Consider the following 21419-nt stretch of genomic DNA (forward strand, 5'->3'; position numbering starts at 1 on the left):
CCTCAAGTATATTTTAGGAGACTGAAATGTGCCTTTTATCTTTACACCGCAGAAAGCAGAGCTATCTCTTTTAGATAATTTCAATTTACTAGCATCTACTACTATTAAATAATACTGTGCTATAATAGAGTGAATAAAAAATGGCTGTCACAGAAACCTACAGGATATCCACACAATCCCATTTCCTTGACTCCTCTTTGTGGTGGTAATCGAGTATCTCCTAAAGCAGATGGCTAATACTTTTCGAATGAGCACAAAGTACTTGGCTACATCTTATCTTGTTATTTAAATTCATTTCCCTAAAAGATGAAACATATTTTGTTTAACCCATCTACTAAAAGAAAGTAAGTGAAGAAGAAATGAGAAACACTTACTGCTCTGGCAGCTTCCCCAAAATCAATCTTTAGCCGTCCCATAGCTCTTATGATTGCAATGATGGACTGTATAGTATTGCTGTAGACAACTACTTTATATTGTTTACATTCTTCCTCTGAATAGCCATCCTCATGAATGATTCTTTAAAAAGAAAACCACAAATCATTACCATGGACCTAAAAAAAAGATACTATGGACTTTCATGCATTATGAGGAAATGTGGTTTTATAAAATGCCATGTTCCAACTTACTTCATCTGTTTCACGATGGTACTTTTACCAGATTCTCCGGCACCTGAAAGAAAAGAAAACCAGACTTTGAACTCACTTGTAATCAAACACAAAGTATGATATCAACATGAGTGATAATCCTAGACGAATGGAAACCACAGGTCCTAGGGAAAACTTTAAGTGAGGCTTTCTAACAAGAAAAATTACTAAGCTTTCCCTATTAGAGTTTTTTACTTTAACATAATTTAGCAGCCAAATATAATTCACTAAAAGTAGCCCAGAACCTACTTGATTTTGTGTAAAGTAGGCATGCTCAAGGAGATATGGCAATATGAACACCTCTAGGAACTCATCTTCTATGTGAAATATCATGATATAGAAACTGAACATAGGCAAAAGTGAAATGACTCATTTTTTGCCTATTCACTTTAATTAATTTCTCTGTCAATATCCATGGATCTGAGGAATGTTCCAAGAGCAATCCTCTCAGTCATGTGGCAAGAGTTCAAAATAGAAGCAGAGAAAGCACTGTCCCCACTTCTTTTTCACTGCATAAGCTCTCAAGACCACATTTCCTAGTCTGTCAGCTGGAATCACTTTAATGATCACCAACTGTCAGGTCAGCCTTTGGAACTCCTTGACATTTCACCTGCATTTCCCCAGTCAATTCACTTTCCATCTTCAAAGATGACTATTTCACACAACTTCCTCTCCCTCTCTCAAACTTTACAAACTCCTTCTCACTTCTGACTCTCACCTGATGACCCTCTCTTTTTTAGAAAAATTAAAGCACTCAAAAACCAAATCCACCAATCTATCTATAGCCGCCCCCCAATAATATTCTCTACCTTCAACAATGGATGAAGAGTCCCTGCCAGTCTCTAAGACTAATCCCTCCAGTTGTGCCTTAAACTACCAGATTTTACCTACTCAAGGTCTTGGCTACTGTAAATATCCCAAGTTACTCATATGTGAAGTTTTCTCTTCCCACTGGGGAACTCTCATCAGTACAGAAGCTTGCTTGCTGCATTATCTTGCATTTTAAATCAACACACACCCCCACTCCAACCTTTCCTTGACTCCACACATATTCCTCTACCACTCTATTTTTCTCTCCTTCTCTTTGCAGAAAACTCCTCTGAGTTGTCTATACTCATGTTCTCCAATTCTGTACCTCCAATTCTCTCCTTAACCCACTCCAATCAGATATTCTTATCCACCACTCTCACTGAAACCACTTCTCATGGTCACCAACAAATTCCATTTGTTTAACAAACCCACTGATCAATTCCAGGTCCTCATCTTACTCGACCTCTTGAGCAGAATTTGTCCAATGAGGACTTCTTCCCTTGAAATGTTTCCTTCAGTAGGCAGGCTTCCAAGACCCCACAACTTCCTGGTCAGTACCCCTACCCTACCCCTCGGTCTCCTCCCTCCTGTCTCTGAATCTTAAAGGTTCTACTATTTGAGCACTCCTTCACTGGGCCCTTTTCTCTACCTACATTCATTCCCTAGCTCATCTCATCTAATCTCCTGGTCTTAAACACCATTCATAAACTGATAATAATAGTATCTAGTGTGTACTGCATGCCAGATGCTGTTCTAAGCACTCTGCTTTTATTAATTCATTTAATCCTCACAATAACCTGGTGAGGCAAACACTTATTTCCATTTTATAGGTGAGGTAAATGAAGCAGAGAGATGACAAGTTAACTTGTCCACAATTAAAGTCAGTAAGTGGCAATGCTGAAATTTGTATTCACACAGTTTGGCTCAAAGTTGTTGTATACTGTGACGCTAATGATTTCCAAATTTATTATCTCTCACCTTGGCTCCAGAGTCATACATCTAAACCACCTACCTGATAAATCTCATTAGATTTCTAAGAGGCATCTCAAACTTAAAATTCCCCAAATTGAGCTACTGTTCCCCTATGCTTACCCCCAAACATGAACTGTTCCTCCCTGTTTTCTCACCTCAGTAAATACCAGCACTCACCCAGTTGCTCAAGCCAAAAATGGTAGGTCACATGTAACTAATACACAAATGGAATGTGGCACCAGTACCAATATGTGTATCAAATATTAATGAAGCATAATTTTTTTCCTCAATACTGCATATACATTTTATTTATTTATTTATTTTTGGTTAAGAATCCATGTTACAGATTTTTATTTTATTTTTTCAGTGTGCCAAGATTCATTGTTTATGCACCACACCCAGTGCTCCTTGTAATACGTGCCCTCCTTAATACCCACCACCAGGCTCTCCCAACTCCCCCACCTTAATTAAAAAAATAAAAATTAAAAAAAGTATAAATACACCTGTAACAGTTTTTCTTGTACCACATGGACCATCATGAATACATTGGAAACCACAAGCCTAGATCACTGTTAAAGCTTCCTAAATGGTCTACCACTTGAGACCTTGCCTTTCCTATAGCTAGTTTTCCACTCAGTAGCTGCGCTGAACTTTGTTTAAAAAAAAAAAAAAAAAAAATCATGTCACAACTCTGCCCCCAGGTTTGGACTACACAGGTCCACTTAACACGACTTTTTCTTTTCTTTTTCTTTTTCAATAAACACAGTACAGTATTGTAATATTTTCTTCATAAGTTTCTTTTCTCTAGCTTACTTTATTGTAAGAACGCAATATATGATACATATAACAAACAAAATATATGCTAACTGACTATATTATGATAGGACTTCCAATCAACAGCAGGTTATTAAATTTTGGGGAGTCAAAATGTTTTACAAAAATTTTTCAGTATGTGGGGTGTGGAGGTGTTGGCACCTCTAACTCCATGTTGTATCTCAACTGTACACTCAAAATAAAACCCACAGGCAATAAGGTCAACCGTGCTCTGGCCCGAGTATCACTTCACCCTCAATTCCTATCATTCTCAACTTCATTCTCTCTGCTCCTGTCAGACCAGTTTTCTTGCCTTTCTTCCAACATACCAAACTGGTTCTCAGTGAGCTAGATCCTAATTCATGCTCTTTGCCATTTACTATTCCCTCTGCCTGGAGTAACTTTTTTTTTTTTTTTTAAATAGAGGTTTCAATTTTTTTTTATTTTATTTTTTATAAACATATAATGTATTATTAGCCCCAGGGGTACAGGTCTGTGAATTGCCAGGTTTACACACTTCACAGCACTCACCATAGCACATACCCTCCCCAATGTCCATAACCCCACCACCCTCTCCCTACACCCCTCCCCCTGGCAACCCTCAGTTTGTTTTATGACATTAAAAGTCTCTTTTAGTTTGTCTCCCTCCCGATCCCATCTTGTTTCATTTATTCTTTTCCTACCCCCCCAGCCCCCGCTGGAGTAACTTTTTTAAGACTTTCTTCTTCCCTCAAAAGAGCCTTCCCTGACTAATCTAAATAGTCCCCACCCCATCATACTCTCTCTCCCCACTCTAGGTTATATTTTTTCAAAGCATTTATCACTTCTTCACATTACAATCTGTTCATTTTCTATCTCACTAAAATATAAACCCCATAATGGTTTATTCTTCCTTGTATTCCCAGGGCCTAGAACTGGGCATGACATAAATTGGCTAGACAAGAAAGTATTGTTGAACAGATATATTACTAAAGCTTAATAAGCATGATCCTTTACTAAATATTTCTCAACACTACCAACCCAAACTGTTAGTTAAAATAAAATTCAAATAATTTTAAAATTCCAGGCATCTACATTTTTACAGACTCAAAAAGGAAGTATTTATTTGACTTTATCTCTGCTCTTATCCTCTAATAATAAATAGGGGTAGCACTAATTATTTATGTTAACTAACACAAAGAACTTTTTAATGATATTGCTAGAAAGAAGTGCTTTCTCCAGAGGTGACTGGGGAGCTCAGTCAGTTGAGTAGCCAACTCTCGATTTCGGCTCAGGTCATATCTCAGGTTCCTGGGACTGAGCCGTGCGTCCTATTGGGCTCTGTGCTCAGTAAGGAATCTTCTTGAGGATTTTCTCTTCCCCACTTCTGCTTTCCTGCCTGCATGCCTACTCACTCTCTAATAAATCTTTTTTAAAAAGTGCTTTCTGCCATGCATACCTACAAAAAAAAAAAAAAAAAAAAAAGATTCAATTCTGAAGAGAATACAAAAGCATACCCACTATATTTGAAATACTAGTTTAAGACACAAAATTCCGGGGGCGCCTGGGTGGCTCAGTGGGTTAAGCCGCTGCCTTCGGCTCAGGTCATGATCTCGGAGTCCTGGGATGGAGTCCCGCATCGGGCTCTCTGCTCAGCAGGGAGCCTGCTTCCTCCTCTCTCTGCCTGCCTCTCTGCCTGCTTGTGATCTCTCTCTCTGTCAAATAAATAAATAAAAAATCTTAAAAAAAAAAAATTTAAAAGACACAAAATTCCTAGATGATCCCATGTTAGCACCAGTTACTAAATTTACTACGAGAAGCAGAGGTCAATGAACTAATGTTCACATTCTTTTACATATTGAAAACAGGATTTCTACCATTTATGTTGGACTGAATGAAATAATCAATGAGTCTATTACTCTCAGAATCAATTTCTAGGGGCGCCTGGGTGGCTCAGTGGGTTAAAGCCTCTGCCACCTTCGGCTCAGATCATGATCCCAGGGTCCTGGGATAGAGCCCCGAATCAGGCTCTCTGCTCAGTGGGGAGCCTGCTTCCCTTCCTCTCTCTCTGCCTACCTCTCTGCCTACTTGTGATCTCTGTCAAATAAATAAATAAAACCTTTAAAAAAATTTAAAAAGAATCAATTTCTACCCATTTCATTAAGTTTATCCTATGAAGGTGCTAATTTTAAAGAAGTATGTTGCCCTGCCTCTCTCAAGTTTTTTCAAGGTTCCCTGATGTCCCTTTGTCCTTCTCTTTATCTTCTATCAAACTACATATATCCACCCAAGGTTTTACTAGGCATCCAGTTTCACCTCTTAAAGGCACCTCTTACTGAATACAAAACTAAATATAAGATTTATCTTATTGGGATTCCAGGGCATTTTATAGAAATAAAGAATGAATTGGAGAGGGAAAAAAAAAAGAACTGCTTTATACCAAGTCTTTGACCCATGCAGCTTCCAGATCATCAAGAAGTGCTACCATCTTACCTTTCTTCCAAGTACGAAATCTAAGAATCATCTGGAACCCACTCACTCTTCTCGCCTTACATCAAGCTGTAATGAAATCTCTCTTCTTATGCATTTCTCAAATTAATCCTTTCTATTCTTCACATGGCTGAGCCTGACACTGCACCTACTGTATGTTACTGCTCTAATTTTTTGAAACTTCCAGCTCAAAGCCCCTCTTCTAATCATTTCCAAATGGCACTAATAATTCTCTAACATTTTCTATAACCCTTTATTATTAGGTCTGAACGCTTCATTTTTTAAGTTTTTTTTTTTCTTAATTTGACAGAGATCACAAGTAGGCAGAGATGCAAGCAGAGTGGGGGTAGGGAAGCAGGCTCCCTGCTGAGCGGGGCGGGGCGGGGGGTGGTGATGCGGGGCTTGACCCCAGGACCCTGGGACCATGACCAGAGCCAAAGGCATAGGCTTAACCCACTGAGCCACCCAGGTACCCCTGAACTCTTCATTTTTACTTCAATCCTCTGTGCTCCAAAACTTCGGTAATAAGTTCCCTCTCTAATAACATCTTGCTCTTAGGTTTTAAACTGCTTCTCACATCTCATCTCCCTCTGTGATGTTTGGAACTTAATTTTTTTTTTTTTAACATCTTTTAACCTATCTTCTTTCAAAATTCATCACAAATTTAAGGAGAAATTCATTTGTCCATCTTCAATCTACCAGGGTAGTAATATTATGGAAACAAAGAATGGAACTGGAATTCAAAGGAACTGCAAAGATACAACCTATGGCTTGGAGAGGCAGGAACTGATGATGACTTCAGGCAGGAGGGAAGGAAATGGGCAGGGGACAGGATTTACAGAGGAAAACGTCTGAAAGGTCCCAACAACAGGAGGGAATGGAATCAGTTCGACTTAGAAGACTCATCCTTAAAACAATATATATCTAAATGACATCTTACATAAAGAGGAAGAAAGGATAAAGGAGGAAACTATAGAGATTTTTGAGAGAAAAGGGGGAGAAATAGCCAAGTTAGATGGTCTTCTCAATAAAAGAGGGCAGATAATCTGCAGAGGATGAAAGGGTAGAATTAATTTAGAAAATCTTTTTTTTTTTTTTGAAGATTTTATTTATTTATTTGACAGAGAGAGAGAGACAGCAAAAGAAGGAACACAAGCAGGGGGAGTGGGAGAAGCAGGCTTCCCACTGAGCAGGGAGCCTGATGTGGGGCTTAATCCCAGGACCCTGGGATCATGACCTGAGCTGAAGGCAGACACTTTACAACTGAGCCACCTAGGCACCCACAGAAAAATCTTATTAACAATCAAATAGGGGCACCTGGGTGGCTCAGCTGGTTAAGTGTCTGCTTCTGGCTCAAGTCATAATCCCAGAACCCTGGGGTGGGGCACCATGTCAGGTTCCTTGCTCAACAGGGAGCCTGCTTCTTCCTCTCCCTCTGCCATTCCCCCTGCTTATGCTTGCTTGCTTGCTCTCTCTCTCCCTCTGTCAAATAAATAAATAAAATCTTTAAAAAAAATCAAATAGAATGAGTAAGAAGTATGTGTGCAGGTAAGTATGATCACCAACAAGGTCTGATGAAAAATAATTCACCAGTACATAATATTGTATTTTTACAAATAAATACAAATTTAATATTTGTATTATTTGTAATATTTGTATTACAAATAAAATATTTTTAAGGAGCTACTGGACAGCAGACACCATCATGTGTTCTCCCTACTTCTTCCTGCAATATATACTACATTACAGGTATGAAAAACAAGAGATGGTTATAATGTCTTTGCAAAATTTTTATAGGCCAGTGAACTGCTAATATAAGTAAATCATCATGAGTAAACACATTCAACTTACATACACACTGATGTTATTTTTTTAAAAGATTTTACTTATCCATTTTTGCAGGAGAGGGAGAGAGTGAGTGTGTGCATGACCAGGGAGAGGGGCAGAGGGAGAAGCAGACTCCCCACTGAGCTGGGAGCCCGATACAGGACTTGATCTCAGAACTCAGGAATCCTGACCCGAGCCAAAAGCAGAAGCTTACCAACTGAACCACCCAGGGGTCCTGTAACACTGATTTTAAAAACTGATGCCAGGCATGCCTGGGTGGCTCAGTCGGTTAAGCATCTGCCTTCTGCTCAGGTCATGATCCTGCAGTCCCAGGACGGAGCCCAGCGTGGGGCTCCCTGTTCAGTGGGGAGTCTGCTTATCCCTCTCCTGCGCCCCACATCCCAGCTCTTGTTCTCTCCTCTCTCTCTCTCAAATAAATCTTTAATAAATAAGATACATAGAAATTAACACAAAAAGATGGCTGATACTCAGAAACATTGTGTCACCTACTATCTTCTTTTTGCCTTTTTCCGCTTTGATTAAAAGAAAACTTAAAGCCAGTCCAAGAAACTACATTATGCTTTTACACTCCCTGCCTTCAGGCACAATGAACTTACTTATCTGTAAAATAAGGGTCAATAGGAGATGCTTAGAACAGTACCCGCTGTAGTAAATATTCAATAAATGTTACCTGCTATTATTCGTGAATGCGGATTTCACTGGAATACCACTCAGTAATGTTAAGTCCCCAAAAGTTTAACTTAATAAAACCTCTTTATAGATACTGGGGTTGGTTCAAATTCCCAGCAGAAATGATGTAACTACTTATCAGCTAGTTCACAATAATAAACCCTAGATGAAGTCTGGATTCACACGCTAAAACAGCAATTTAGACCGTAAATGCTACAGCAAACTATGTCAAACCATTAATCATTTTCTCTACCCCACCAGGAGGAACAAAAACAGTCTCTTCCTTAAATATATTTTCAGCCCTTAGATACTCCTAACTACCTCTACCTCCTCTCCCACATTCTCACCCATCTGTACTCCTTACAGCTTTTCCTTGAATGTTCCTCAAAGGGTTCTATACCACTGAATGAGTACTCGTGGTTATTCCAGGAACAACTGAAACATCTTTCCTTTTAAATACTCCTTTGTTTCTGTGGAGAAATCCTGAAATTTCTAAAAGCACATATTATAACTAGGACATAGCCCTCTTTCTGGAGGTCTGCATAGCTAAGTCTCAATATGGCACTATTTTTAGATAACACTCTAGCCAGTGCTAGACCAAGGCACTCTTCTTGATCTCTCCACAGCCCACCCATTAGCAGAATTACAAATGGGAAAAACATTATGGAGCAAATTAAAAAAAAAAAAAAAAATTTTTTTTTTTTAAACCAAACACGTCTCTTTTATGTGCCTGGAACTGCAGGACACAAATACAAATAAGTTAAGGAATGTGTGGTCACATGGTGCAGTTAGATCTATCTGTGAAATCAGCAAGTATCCATAGCCTAAAATATCAAAATAATCACTTTACCTAGGCCACTGTCCCTCTTAAGCGTGCCAAGCCTCTACTTACGAACATCCCTGAAACCTTATTCAACTCAAACTTCCAACTCCTTGCCAAAACCATCTCCATTCCCTCTTAAGGGAGATATTACTCCTGATGGCTGACACAGTCTTTACCTTTCTGCAGAAGTCCTAGAGATTAACTTCCAAAACTAAGTCCTAAACTGTCCTTCCCTGCCTCTTTTTATCTCTAGCCAGGTCTGGCTACTCTAAAAAAAATTATTTGACTATCTTTCCAGATCCTAATCTTGCTTTTCATAAACTAATTGGTTTTCTTGATTTTTACTAAAATGATAATTAAACTCTTTCTAGTATGACCTGAAAACCCTTCCACATCTGTGTACTTCTTCCTCAAAGGCACCCTGACAAAGCTCAACCTGGCCCTTTAGCTAGTGTCAAACACCACAACACTAATACTTGGTCAAATTACTGTAATTACTTGGGTTTGTACCTGTTCATGACTCCATTAGTCCTAAACTCAAAAAAGCACACTCCTCGAAAGCACAAAACAATGCCTTCTTTTTGTTTCTACTACCCCCTCATATCTAGGACAGAGAAGGCACATAATAACTGTGGGATGAACGGCTTGAGTTTCTATGAGATTCCGTAGTTGCCTAATCACATTTTGTAAATGCCAGCTGCCATGAATGGAATTTTCAATGTGGGCAGTTAACAGAAACAGAAGATTTCCATTCCTCTGCTATCTTTATTCATCGCCACACCCCTTCCTGGCAGAGGTCTTCAACTCTCACCCCACAACTACACCTGACAGTCGAAATCACTCACAAGCTCTATTCTCCTTATTCCCCTCTAAACCTCTCAAACCCTGCCCCAGCTCCCTTGCACCCACCATCCAGTTCAGTGAAATAAACTGCTACAAATCTGTCCTGAACATCCCATATCCCAACACCTAAAAGAGTGCATGAAACATAGTACTCAAATACTTGTTCAGTGAATGAATAAATGAATAAATATATTAAAGGTAAAAGCAGTACGTTGTGATTAGGACAGAGATAATGGGTCTCTACTGTGAAAAAGATGTTTTTCCTTTGGAGAGGGAGAGTGGAGGAGCAGGAAAGAGGAAGAGAGAATCTCAAGCAGCCTCCTAGCCCAGCATGGAGTAGGATCTGGGACTGGATCTCACAACCCTGATATTAGGACCTGAGCCAAAATCAAAAGCTTTACAGGCTGAGCCACCCAGGTGCCCCTGAAAAAGAGTTTTCTGGGAAGCAATCACATACCAACAGCCAAAAAGACTTAAAGCACATTTAAGAAGTTTTTGATAAAACTTAACTGATACAGGGGTGCCTGGGTGGCTCAGTTGGTTAAACATTTTACTTCAGCTCAGGTTGTGATCTTGGGTTCCTGGGATCAAGCTCTGTGTGGGCTCTGTGGTTAGCCAGGAGTCTGCTTCTCCCTCTGCCCCTCCCCCAGCTAGTGCTCTGGCTCTTTCTCTTTCTCTCTCTCGCTCCCTAATAAAATCTTAAAAAGAAAACAAAAAACACCTTAACTGATATATTAAACATAACTTCAGAATATATGCCTGCCCATAACCCCTGGAGAAACCCCTCCTTAGCCTCCTCAGTAGGCAATCCCCCACATAACTGAGTCATGCCTCTCTTTGTGACTAGAGAGGGGTAAACACCTGACACAGAAACCACTCAGTCATAGGCTGACAGAGGGCCGACATTCTGTGTGTCCAAGCTCCAAATGATGAGTAAAACCAATCAGATTATCTGAGGACTCTGCCCTAGAAGATACAGAAGAAGTCATCCTGAAGTTCGAGATCACAATATGTGAAATCCTAGACTAAAGCAGCTCACTTCGCCACATAGCTCTCCTCAAAATGTTATCACTTAAAGATATGAAAAAGGTAACTTGAGTGTCGCTAAAGATCATGTGTTCTCTTGGGGCAACTAGCCAATTGGGAGAGTGGGATTTCTTCTTCACTTTTGTGATATATAAAAAGATGCTTAAGGGAGCAGTTATTTGTGAGCAAGAAGAGGAATTATCCTCTGGCTGCCTCAATGTTCTAATTTTGGCCTCTGGTGAGTAAGTTTCCTTTTATTTCTTTAAAAGCAGGGCACCAAATAGCCATTTTGGTGCTAACGCTAAATTATATAGTATGTACATTGTACATGACCGAAACTATTTTTGCAAAGGTGTATTTCTTTCTAGCTCTGCCTCAAAATTTTCGTGTGATAGAAATGTAAAATACTCAGTTTTAAACCATACAAATAAATTTTTATATGTAATGGAGTGTCCTCCAAAGTTAATTTTTTTTTTAAGATTTTATTTATTTATTTGACAAACAGAGATCACAAGTAGGCAGAGGGGCAAGCAGAGAGAGAGAGAGAGAGAGAGAGGAGGAAGCAGGCTCCCTGCTGAGCAGAGAGCCCAATGCGGGGCTCAATCCCAAGACCCTGGGATCATGACCCGAGCTGAAGGCAGAGGCTTTAACCCACTAAGCCATCCCGGCGCCCCCTCCAAAGTTAATTGTAATGTTACATCCATTCACCAAAACCCATATATCCCTAAATTTTACACTTAAAAATGTTAGAATTATTTCCCTACCTAAGTCTCCCAAACAATGGGAGACTTAGGTATGTATGTATGAGGGCAACATATAGCACTTTTCTACACATCTGTTCAATCGAATGCAAATACCACATTTTAAAAATTCACAAATAACAAACCATTATAAACTGAGTTGCCAGATCATAAGGATTCCTACAATTTCAATTTCCCTTACCATATAAATGTTCATCAGTGCTATAAGTCAAAACCCAAAAAGTTTGGGATTCATACATGTATTTACTTTTACTAACCTTTTTTTACAGCATAAATTAGCAGTGGAATGAGGGAGGAGAATGCAAATTCCCTAAATGATTTCCCCCAAATTATATCTATATTTATTTCTAGCTATAAAATAAAATATGGCTTTAAAGACTAAAAGTTCAAAAGAACACTCTCCACATCCCCTGCACACCTTTCCAGCCTTATCTCCCACACTCCTCCTATACTAACCCTTTATCCCAGGCAAATCTAATTATTTGCTCACTCACACTTCTGAGTTTTGTACATATTACTCCCTCTGTCTGGATGCACTTCCCTCTGGTCTTTGTCTTAAGAGTTCCTATTTGTCCCTTAAGGTCCATGTCAGATATCACCTCCTCTGGGAGGACTTCCCTGACATGTTTCTTCATCCTCCTCCCCAAATCAGCTACTCCTTCTGTAACTACATTCCATACATATTAACCACTGTTTACTCCTGTGTCTCCACAACTTTAACTGCTTAAGAGTTGTTTGTTTGTTTTTTTTAAGATTTTATTTATTTATTTATTTGGCAGAGAGAGACACAGTGAGAGAGGGAGCACAAGCAGAAAGGAGAAGCAGGCTTCCCGCCCAGCAGAGAGCCCAATGCAGGGCTCGATCCCAGCACCCTGGGATCATGACCTGAGCCAAAGGCAGTTGCCTAACGACTGAGCCAGCCAGGCGCCCCTATCTGCTTAAGAGTTTTGTCTATTTCCCATTTATCTCCAGGCTAAGAAAGTACCTGTGCACATAAAAGAGGATCAGAGATACCAAATCATAAATGAGTTAATAAATGAGCCTCCTTGGGATACTGCCAACACTGAAAACCAAAAAGCTCAATAAAAAGGAGCCTTGACTAAATGCAATGCAGTGTCCTACATTGGGTCCTGAAGCAGAAAAAGAACATTAGTGGAAAAACTGCTGAAATCCAATAAAGTATGTAGTTTAGTTAACATTAATGCACCAATATTGTGCAATGTTGACAAATGTACCATAGCTATGTAAGATGTCAACATTAAGGGAAACCAGGTGAAGAGTATACAGGTACTCTATGTACTTACATCTCTACAACTTTCCTATAAACGTGAAATTATCCCATAATAAAAAGTTAATTAAAAAAACTTGTAAGGGTGCCTAGCTGGCTCAGTTGGTTAGGAGTCTGCCTTTGGCTCAGGTCATTATCCCAGGGGGCCTGGGATCAAGCCCCATGCAGAGCGGGGAGCCTGGTTCTCCCTCTCCCTCTGCTGCTCCTCCTGCTTGTACTCTCTGTCAAATAAATAAATAAAATCTTTGAAAACAAAACACACACAAACTTGTAAGTAGTCTAGAAAAACTCAAAAAACTATAAATATTGATGAAAATGTGAATGTGGATTAGTTATTTTATTTATTACCATAGTAACAAAAATGAAAGGGTAAGAAATATATTTCTTATAAGATAAAAATATAAGATATATTTATAATATATAAGATATATAAGATAAAAATAAATATTATACATTTATATAAATATATAATACAATAAAGATATTATATAAAAATAATATTTTTATATAAGATAAAAAATAAAAACAACAACAAAAAAAAAACAAAAACCCCAAAACAAACAAAAAAAGCAAAGAAGAGGGGGCAGCTGGGTGGCCCAATCGGTTAAGCGTCTGCTGGCTCAGGTCAAGGTCCTGGGATACAGCCCTGAGTGGTGGGCTTCCCTGTCCAGCCAGGGAGTCTGCTTTTCCCTCTGGCCCCCCTACCCTGTGCTCTCTCGCACAGGCTCTCCCACAAATAAATAAATAAAATCTTAAAAAAAAAAAAAAAAAAAAAAGGAGAAGCAGAGGAAGGAAGGAAGGAAATTAGTTTTTAACCACCTGAAATGAACCAAAATATGTGAGGATTTATTAATGCTGAGAAATGGTGAAAGAGATTTATATCACTAAACTGAAGTCATTCAATGTTTATTTTCAAAAATAACTAACTCGGGACGCCTGGGTGGCTCAGTGGTTTAAAGCCTCTGCCTTCAGCTCAGGTCATGATCTCAGGGTTCTGGGATCGAACCCCGTATCGGGCTCTCTGCTTGGTGGAGAGCCTGCTTCCCTTCCTCTCTCTGCCTGCTTCTCTGCCTGCATGTGATCTCTGTCTGTCAAATAAATAAAATATTAAAAAAAAAAATAATAACTAACTCAACATTGAAATAACTGCCATGGAAAGTTTAAGACTGCATTATCCTAACACATACATCAGAACTACTTTATCTATGTAAATCATGGTAGTGATTATATCATTACATCAAACAGAACCCTGTTTTGAAGTTATCAGTTCTGATGTTCTAACTTCATGAAACAGAGGGGGAAATGTTCCATCAAAAGCATGTCACTCTAAAACAATCCTATAATTTACATCTGTAAAATATAATTTCCAAGGTCCTGGGAAAAATCCATTTCCGTACAACATTCTCCATTTAATAAAAAAGTATAAAAACTAGGGCTATCAATACATGACTAAAACAGAAATCCAAATTCAGTATACGATCTCCATAATAAGCTCTTAAAGTTCAAGTGATTACTATTTTGATTTTAAAATTCAACTACTACAGGAAATTACAAGATGACAAGAAGCAAGCTACCTTTCTAATTAGCTTTAAGGAAGTCTGATTTATATGGTCCCCATGTCACCAGAGTAGTAACTATTAATAGCAGACCACATAAATAAAAGCAGGAGAGGGGCACCTGGGTGGCTCAGTTGGCTAAGGGTCTGCCTTTGGCTGGGGTCATGATCCTGGGATTGAGCCCTGCCTCTGACTGACTCCCTGTTCAGTGGGGAGTCTGCTTCTCTTCTCCCTTTGCCCACTACCAAATAAATGAATAAATAAATAAGTCTTAAAAAAAAAAAAAGGGCAGGAGATACAAGCACAATTTCAATACAAGAGGGTGGGGACACCTCGGTGGCTCAGTTGGTTAAGCCTCTGCCCATGGCTCAGTCAGGATCCTGGGATAGAGACCCACATAGAGCTCCTTGCTCAGCAGGGAGCCTGCTTCTCCCTCTGCCTGCCACTCCCTCTGCTTGTTCTCGCTCTCACACAAATAAATGAATAAAATCTTTATAAATAAATAAATAAATAAGTGTATGTTTTAATCATGGTGAGACATCCCTAACTATACAGCAGTAGATTTACGTGAGCAACTAGAAAAAATTTAGAAAACTATCTATTTCAAAGTTAAGCAACAAAATTTTTCTAGATATAAAACACTAACAATGATCCCAAAAACTCAAAGTCTTTTTGTATGAATATTAAAAACATTTACCCATTTGTGAATTACACTTGGTAACAAAAAGAAGTCCAGGGGCGCCTGGGTGGCTCAGTGGGTTAAAGCCTCTGCCTTCAGCTCGGGTCATGATCCCAGGGTCCTAGGATCCAGCCCCGAGTCAGGCTCTCTGCTCAGCGGTGAGCCTGCTCCTCCCCCCTTCTCTGCCTGCCTCTCTGCCTACTTGTGATCTCTGTCTGTCAAATAAATAAAATCTTTTAAAAAAAAGTCCATAACAGCAAAATAGTAATGGAACAATGAACACACGAATATCTCCACTAGCCCTTAACAAATCTCTTAAACTTTTTTTTTTTTAAAGATTTTATTTATTTATCAGAGAGAGAGACAGCACAAGAAGGGGTAACAGCAGGCAGAGCAGGCAGAGGGAGAAGCGGGCTCCCTGCCAAGTGAGGAGCCCAATGCAGGACTTGATCCCAGAACCCTAGGATCATGACCTGAGCTGAAGGCAGCCGCTTAACCGACAGAGCCACCCAGGCATCCCACAAATCTCTTATCTTCCAAGTCCAATTTGAAAATCAAAGGAAATCCACTAAAGACTATACCCTCCTGAAATTTGTTTCTAAGATTACCAGGCCATTATTCAGGTACAAGTCAAACAAATTTGGTCTTTCCGGTTCTTCTTTGTTTGGTTTGCATCTGATATATTCATTTCTGTTACAACTTACTAATATCAAGACATGAAAAATAGGTTACTTCATCTACATAGAGAACTGTGTCAAAACTGGGGCAATTAAACAGTGCTCCAAAGACAATGTTATTCAGCTCAAGCAGCTTCAATTACATGTATGATACAGATGACTGCTAAGCAGGTAACAGATAGCCTGGAGAGATAAAGGCTTAAAGGTAACTCTAACTTTCTAAACACTGAAAAAAGAATTTTACCAAAATGAAGACAGTTAAAACTGGAGGGAAAACCAAACACTACAACAGTTTCTTCTCTTTATATTCTATTAAACATTTACATTACGTGCACTTTATAAATTTCTGTCTTTCACGTTTTCCTAAACAGCGTTATTACATTAAACTAATTTCAGTCAAATACTTAATTACTTAATTACGAAAATACTTAAGGTTTAAGTGAATTCGAGGATCCTAATTCTTTGAACGCAACTTAATTTCTGACATACCACCACCAAAAATATCGTAGAGAACAAAGCATTAATCTCATTTTGCATAATAATGTTTTCTCAAGATCTACTAAGGGGAATTATCAAGAAATAAAATCTGAAGATAGCACAGGAGTAAACCATCAATAACTTACAAAACTAAATTATAGTATTTAATTCTTTTTAATATCACAAGAGTGATATTTATTAAAATTCCTTGAAAACCTTTGAAAAGAATATATTATTTGAAAAAACTCATTTATCTGAAACACCCTTGAAAAAAGTAGCTAAAATGAAAAGCTTTCACAGACATTATCATAATAACAGAAGTTACCTATACTGAATACTTACTGCTAAACATTTTACATATATTATCCTATCGCATATTATAAAACAGACATCACCCCCACCTTATATATGTGAAAATAAGATTCACTGGCTAAGTTATATGCTCTGGGTCTCACACCTAGTAAATGAAGGTGAGAACTGAATTCATTTCTATGCAACTCTGAAAGCAGTACTCTCATCCATTCATTATACCAGTGCTTCCCAACTTTTGTCACATGATGGCACACACTGAAAATGATAGTATTATTTCTAAGGCTTACTAAAGTAAGCTGGAGGGGCTTGAAAAAAATAATATGTATTTTCTTCATATCATAAAATTATGACATGAAAAATACAAAGTATTACAGATGATATTAAATACTAATTAGCATAACCTTCCTAATATTTGCAACTGCCATGTTTCCAAAGTTTAAAGAAGAAATCATACTAAAAAATGTTCAAATATCATTTCAACTGTTGCAAAATTTCAAACAGTTATGAAAATGATATAAAATTTCAAAACTATAGGGGCGCCTGGGTGGCTCAGTCAATTAATCAGTCGATTAAGTGCCTGCCTTCAGCTCAGGTCATGATCCCAGGGTCCTCAGATTGAGACCTGCACCCCCTGGGGAGCCTGCTTCTCCCTCTCCTTTTGCAGCTGCCCCTGCTTGTGTGCTCTCAAGCTCTCTGTCAAATAAATAAATAAAAACCTTAAAAATTTTAAAATAAAAAAATGAAATTTCAAAACTATAAAAAAATTTACAAACAGCACACTTGTATACCATCCTATATACTGCACTCCAGTTGGGAAGCTTTGCATAATATAATTTTGTCTTCCTACATAATATTGTGATTAAACATTAATTTGACATTATCAAGATCTTCCCAAGAACACACCTAAAGGAAATTCAAATCAAAGGTAATCAAAAAACTGTAACACTTAAGTATTCCTTAACTAATTGAGCCCACCCTGGCTTCTTAATTTGAATTTCTATAGTACCTATAATCTGTTAACATTATTTTTGATTTAATAATAACAATAATAGCGAGGTGCCTGGGTCGCTCAGAGGGTTAAGCCTCTGCCTTCAGCTCAGGTCATGGTCTCAGGGTCCTGGGATTGAGCCCCACATCACATCGGGCTCTCTGCTCAGCGGGGAGCCTACTGACCCCTCTCTCTCTGCCTGCCTCTCTGCCTACTTGTGATCTCTCTCTGTGTCAAATAAATAAATAAAATATTTTTTAAAAAATAAATAAATAATAATAATAATAGCTAATATTCACTGAGCTAATCCTATGTGCCAGGCTGTATTCCACTTTAAATTATTATCATATTAATCCTCATAGCATTCCTATAGTGCCTCTATTTTCTCTATTTTAAAGATGAGAAAATGGAGCAGAGCAAAACTAAGTAACTTTCCCAAGGTTACAGCTGGTAAATGGGAATTGGAATTTAAAATAGTCTGACTTCATAGCTCTTGCTGTTATCACTATACTAAACTACATCCCTCAAAAACAAAACAAAACAAAACAAACAAAAACCAGTAATATCTAATGAACACCTGTTATGTGCCAGGAAAAACATAGGTAACTGAATATATCTCAACCTAGACTAAGTTTGACAGTTTCAAAGTGATGAAGTAAAAATGACTTGCATGTGCATCAAAGGAGGTATTCTACAGCGAAAAAAAAGGTATCCGTATACTTGATGAGTGTGTTCTGCTTAAAGAAAATAAGGGATGACTTTAACTTCTGTGCATTATGATATGGTTCAAGCAAAAGCATCTGTGTCTGCAACTATTTATATCTGTTGACTTAACTTGCTCAAGAATATTAAAAAATCTTACTTAAAACAATGAAATTGGTAAAAATTAAAAGCAAATGTTTTAGTACTTTGATTTTTACTTACTGCTTTTGCAGTTCGTTAAGTCATCATGTGTTTTATTTTGTTTTTAATTAAATGCACTATTTATAAAATCCCGAATAAAGATTTTTCCAGACATTTGCTTGCCTAAATTCTGCCTGCCAAATCCTGCCATTTGGAAGAAGCCTCACAGTTTATAACTGTATTACATTAAGCTAATGTCCTGAGGGGATCTCTGATGGGCTAACGTAAAACAAGGCAAGATGAAACTACACCTTTCATTTCATAACCAATCAATCAATACAGACAACATTAATGCCTTGAGTATTATGGCTTATGTTAAACATCTGAAAGAGCCCAAGAAGCAATCTCCAACATTAAGTGGTTTACACTAGTAAATATTTAAGAAGCATCCACTATGTGCCACAGACCATGTTCATCCACAAATGATACCTGTTAAACAAAGTGCGGCAGTCTAGAATTACAATTTGAATCCATGTGTTATGAAAGGTCAGATATTCAAACCAAAAGCTCAAGCTCCAATGCATAACTTTCCCCCTATATCTAAAGAGCTGTTCCTAGGGCTTCTGCAATCTACAAACCACTAAATACGTCAACATGAAGATACTGGCATGGGGACCCAGCACAACCTGGAATACAAAATAACCCTTGGTTTATGGTGGTGCATTCTGTTCTCCAGAGCTTTACACCATGAAAATTTGGCACTTCTCCTAAAGCAACTTCTTCTTCTCAAAAATTGTTTTAAAAAGTTCTATTGAAAAAAAAAAAAAAAAAGGTTCTACTGCTTACAGAAACTATTACTCCTACTTATTCTTCTCTAACAGAACTGTAGAAAATACTCATAGTAAAGAAACTGTGACTTAACTAATTGGTATGCTGATGCCAGGGTACTTTATATGATTTACTGAGTCTCTAGAAACCAGTTTCAAAAATGTTTAAACTGATCGTGCTGAGTAAAATGCATCTGACTGTACCTAAAAGCTGCTCAAAACGAATGTCAGGTGAAATAAACAGTAATTTTCTGAAGCCAATGTTTTTAGTTTGGAGAGACAGCTCACCAGAAGTCTGTCACAGCTTTTTTAATGTACCAAGTTTCAGGAGCGCCTGGGTGGCTCAGTCAGTTAAGCCTCTGCAATCGGCTGAGGTCATGATCCCAGAGTCCTGGGATCGAGCCTGGCATCGGGCTCTCTGCTCAGTGGGGAGTCTGCTTCTCCCTCTCTCTCTGCCTGCCTCTCTGCCTACTTGTGATCTCTCTCTGTGTCAAATAAATAAATAAAATCTTTAAAAAAAAAATGTACCAAGTTTCATAATTTATTCTAAGGTAACTCCATTCCCACTGTCCATCATACCTAGCAACGATTCAGCAACTCCCAGTATGTAATCTATTGTCCACTACATCTTTTGCCACAAACCTCAAGCCATCCAGTCCTTAAATTTCCTCAGCTCACACCACCTCCCCTTTTATAAAAACAAGGGAAGGAGTTATAAAACCTCAAGAGAGCAAAAATAATAGAAGGTGGAAAAGGATAGACAGCCTCTGCACCCAAGCTCTTTTCCTTTATACCTGAGACTTGTCAATTATCTCAACCACACACCTTCATGTTCCTGGTTAACCCAAGGTTCCTCCACTTACAAACAGTTCAAAATGCCCACTTGCTAATAAACCACAGGGTCCCTACGTGACCACTCTGTACCTGCCCCTCCATTTACATTAATCATTCAAGCATCCCAACTTCATCCAAGAATATCACCATGTTCTAAACTCATAATCCATTATACAAGCTCCACACACTCCAACCCCTTGCAAAACCTTCCCTAATATCGGCTCTTCCTTTACCAGCTTTTCTCGTATTCTTAATACAGTCTCACTGTCCTCCTGCCCCATACTCCCAAACTCTCTTCACTAAAGGCCAAATCCAGCTCGGAGTCACACCCTCCCTCCAGCCCAATTCCTACAATCCTAAACCCCACCCCCTCATCACGCTCTACCAGGCCTAAGCCACCAACCCAACACCCCGCCCCGCGGCCGTCACGCCCTCCAGATCCCTTCGGGGTCCTTTCAGCCGGCCGGGACTGACTCGCCCTACCCCCCGCTCCCGCAAGGGCTCCCAAGTGCCTAGGCCCTTCGGTTCACCCCGCCAGCACTCCTCCTCAGCCCCTCACCGAGTAGCAGCAGCTTCACTTCTTTGGCCGCTTTCTCTCCGTCCTCCCGTAAGTTGCGGTCGATCATCTTGCTCCGCTCCACCGCCGCCTTGTCCTCGGCGCTCAACGTGCAGCCCATGGCGGCGGCGGGAGAGGGGACCGAGCCCGGGCTCACTAAACACCACGGAGTCTGCGGCTCGGCTAACTGAGACAGCGTCTACTGCTGGGCGGCGGCCCTCTCCGTCAGCTACTTGAGCGCCCGAAGGAACCGGATATCCGGCGTTTACGACACTTCCGGCAACGCCCCACGGCTGTTGCTGCTCAAAATTCTCGGCTTGGGTAGAGGAGGAGTGACGGAAGGCGGAAGTACGGGGAGAGGACCGGTGAGTCCGAGCGGAGTAGCGGTGTCTCTTGGAGTACTTGGTACGCGCGGCTCGACTTTAGTGCCTCTTTTCCTTTTCGGCTGCCTTATTTGAGTTAATGTAGGAAAAGCAGGGACTGGCTTCCCCAGTTGGTGGCCCCTTCCTGAGGTCACACAGCAGGCTTTGGAAGAGGGGCGGGGATTCCCAGATAAGAGTCCACAGCGCGCACAGGAATTTATGCTGGGAATTTCTCACTGGCCAGAAAGGCCCCCTTGATCTCTGGCTGTGGAGACCCGAAGCCCCTTCCCAAGTGTACAACACTCTGCCGGGGTTGTCTCAACCCGATCTACAGGATGAAAA

General features: G+C 39.4%; 1 protein-coding gene across 1 annotated transcript in view; it reads right to left on the reverse strand.

The window, feature by feature from the left end:
* The window catches only part of GNAI3 (G protein subunit alpha i3), a 36537-nt gene extending 15570 nt beyond the window's left edge, over nucleotides 1-20967 (reverse strand). The window contains exons 1-3 of the mRNA XM_047725454.1: nucleotides 20719-20967; nucleotides 627-669; nucleotides 375-516 (exon numbers count right to left, since the gene is read on the reverse strand). Of these exons, the coding sequence (XP_047581410.1) occupies nucleotides 375-516; nucleotides 627-669; nucleotides 20719-20836 (303 nt within the window). The 5' untranslated portion in view covers nucleotides 20837-20967. The remainder of the gene's footprint in view (nucleotides 1-374; nucleotides 517-626; nucleotides 670-20718) is intronic.
* Between the last annotated feature and the right edge of the window lie 452 nt (nucleotides 20968-21419).

The sequence above is a fragment of the Lutra lutra genome, chromosome 4 (assembly GCF_902655055.1).
Source record: "Lutra lutra chromosome 4, mLutLut1.2, whole genome shotgun sequence".
Taxonomy (NCBI): Eukaryota; Metazoa; Chordata; class Mammalia; order Carnivora; family Mustelidae; genus Lutra; species Lutra lutra.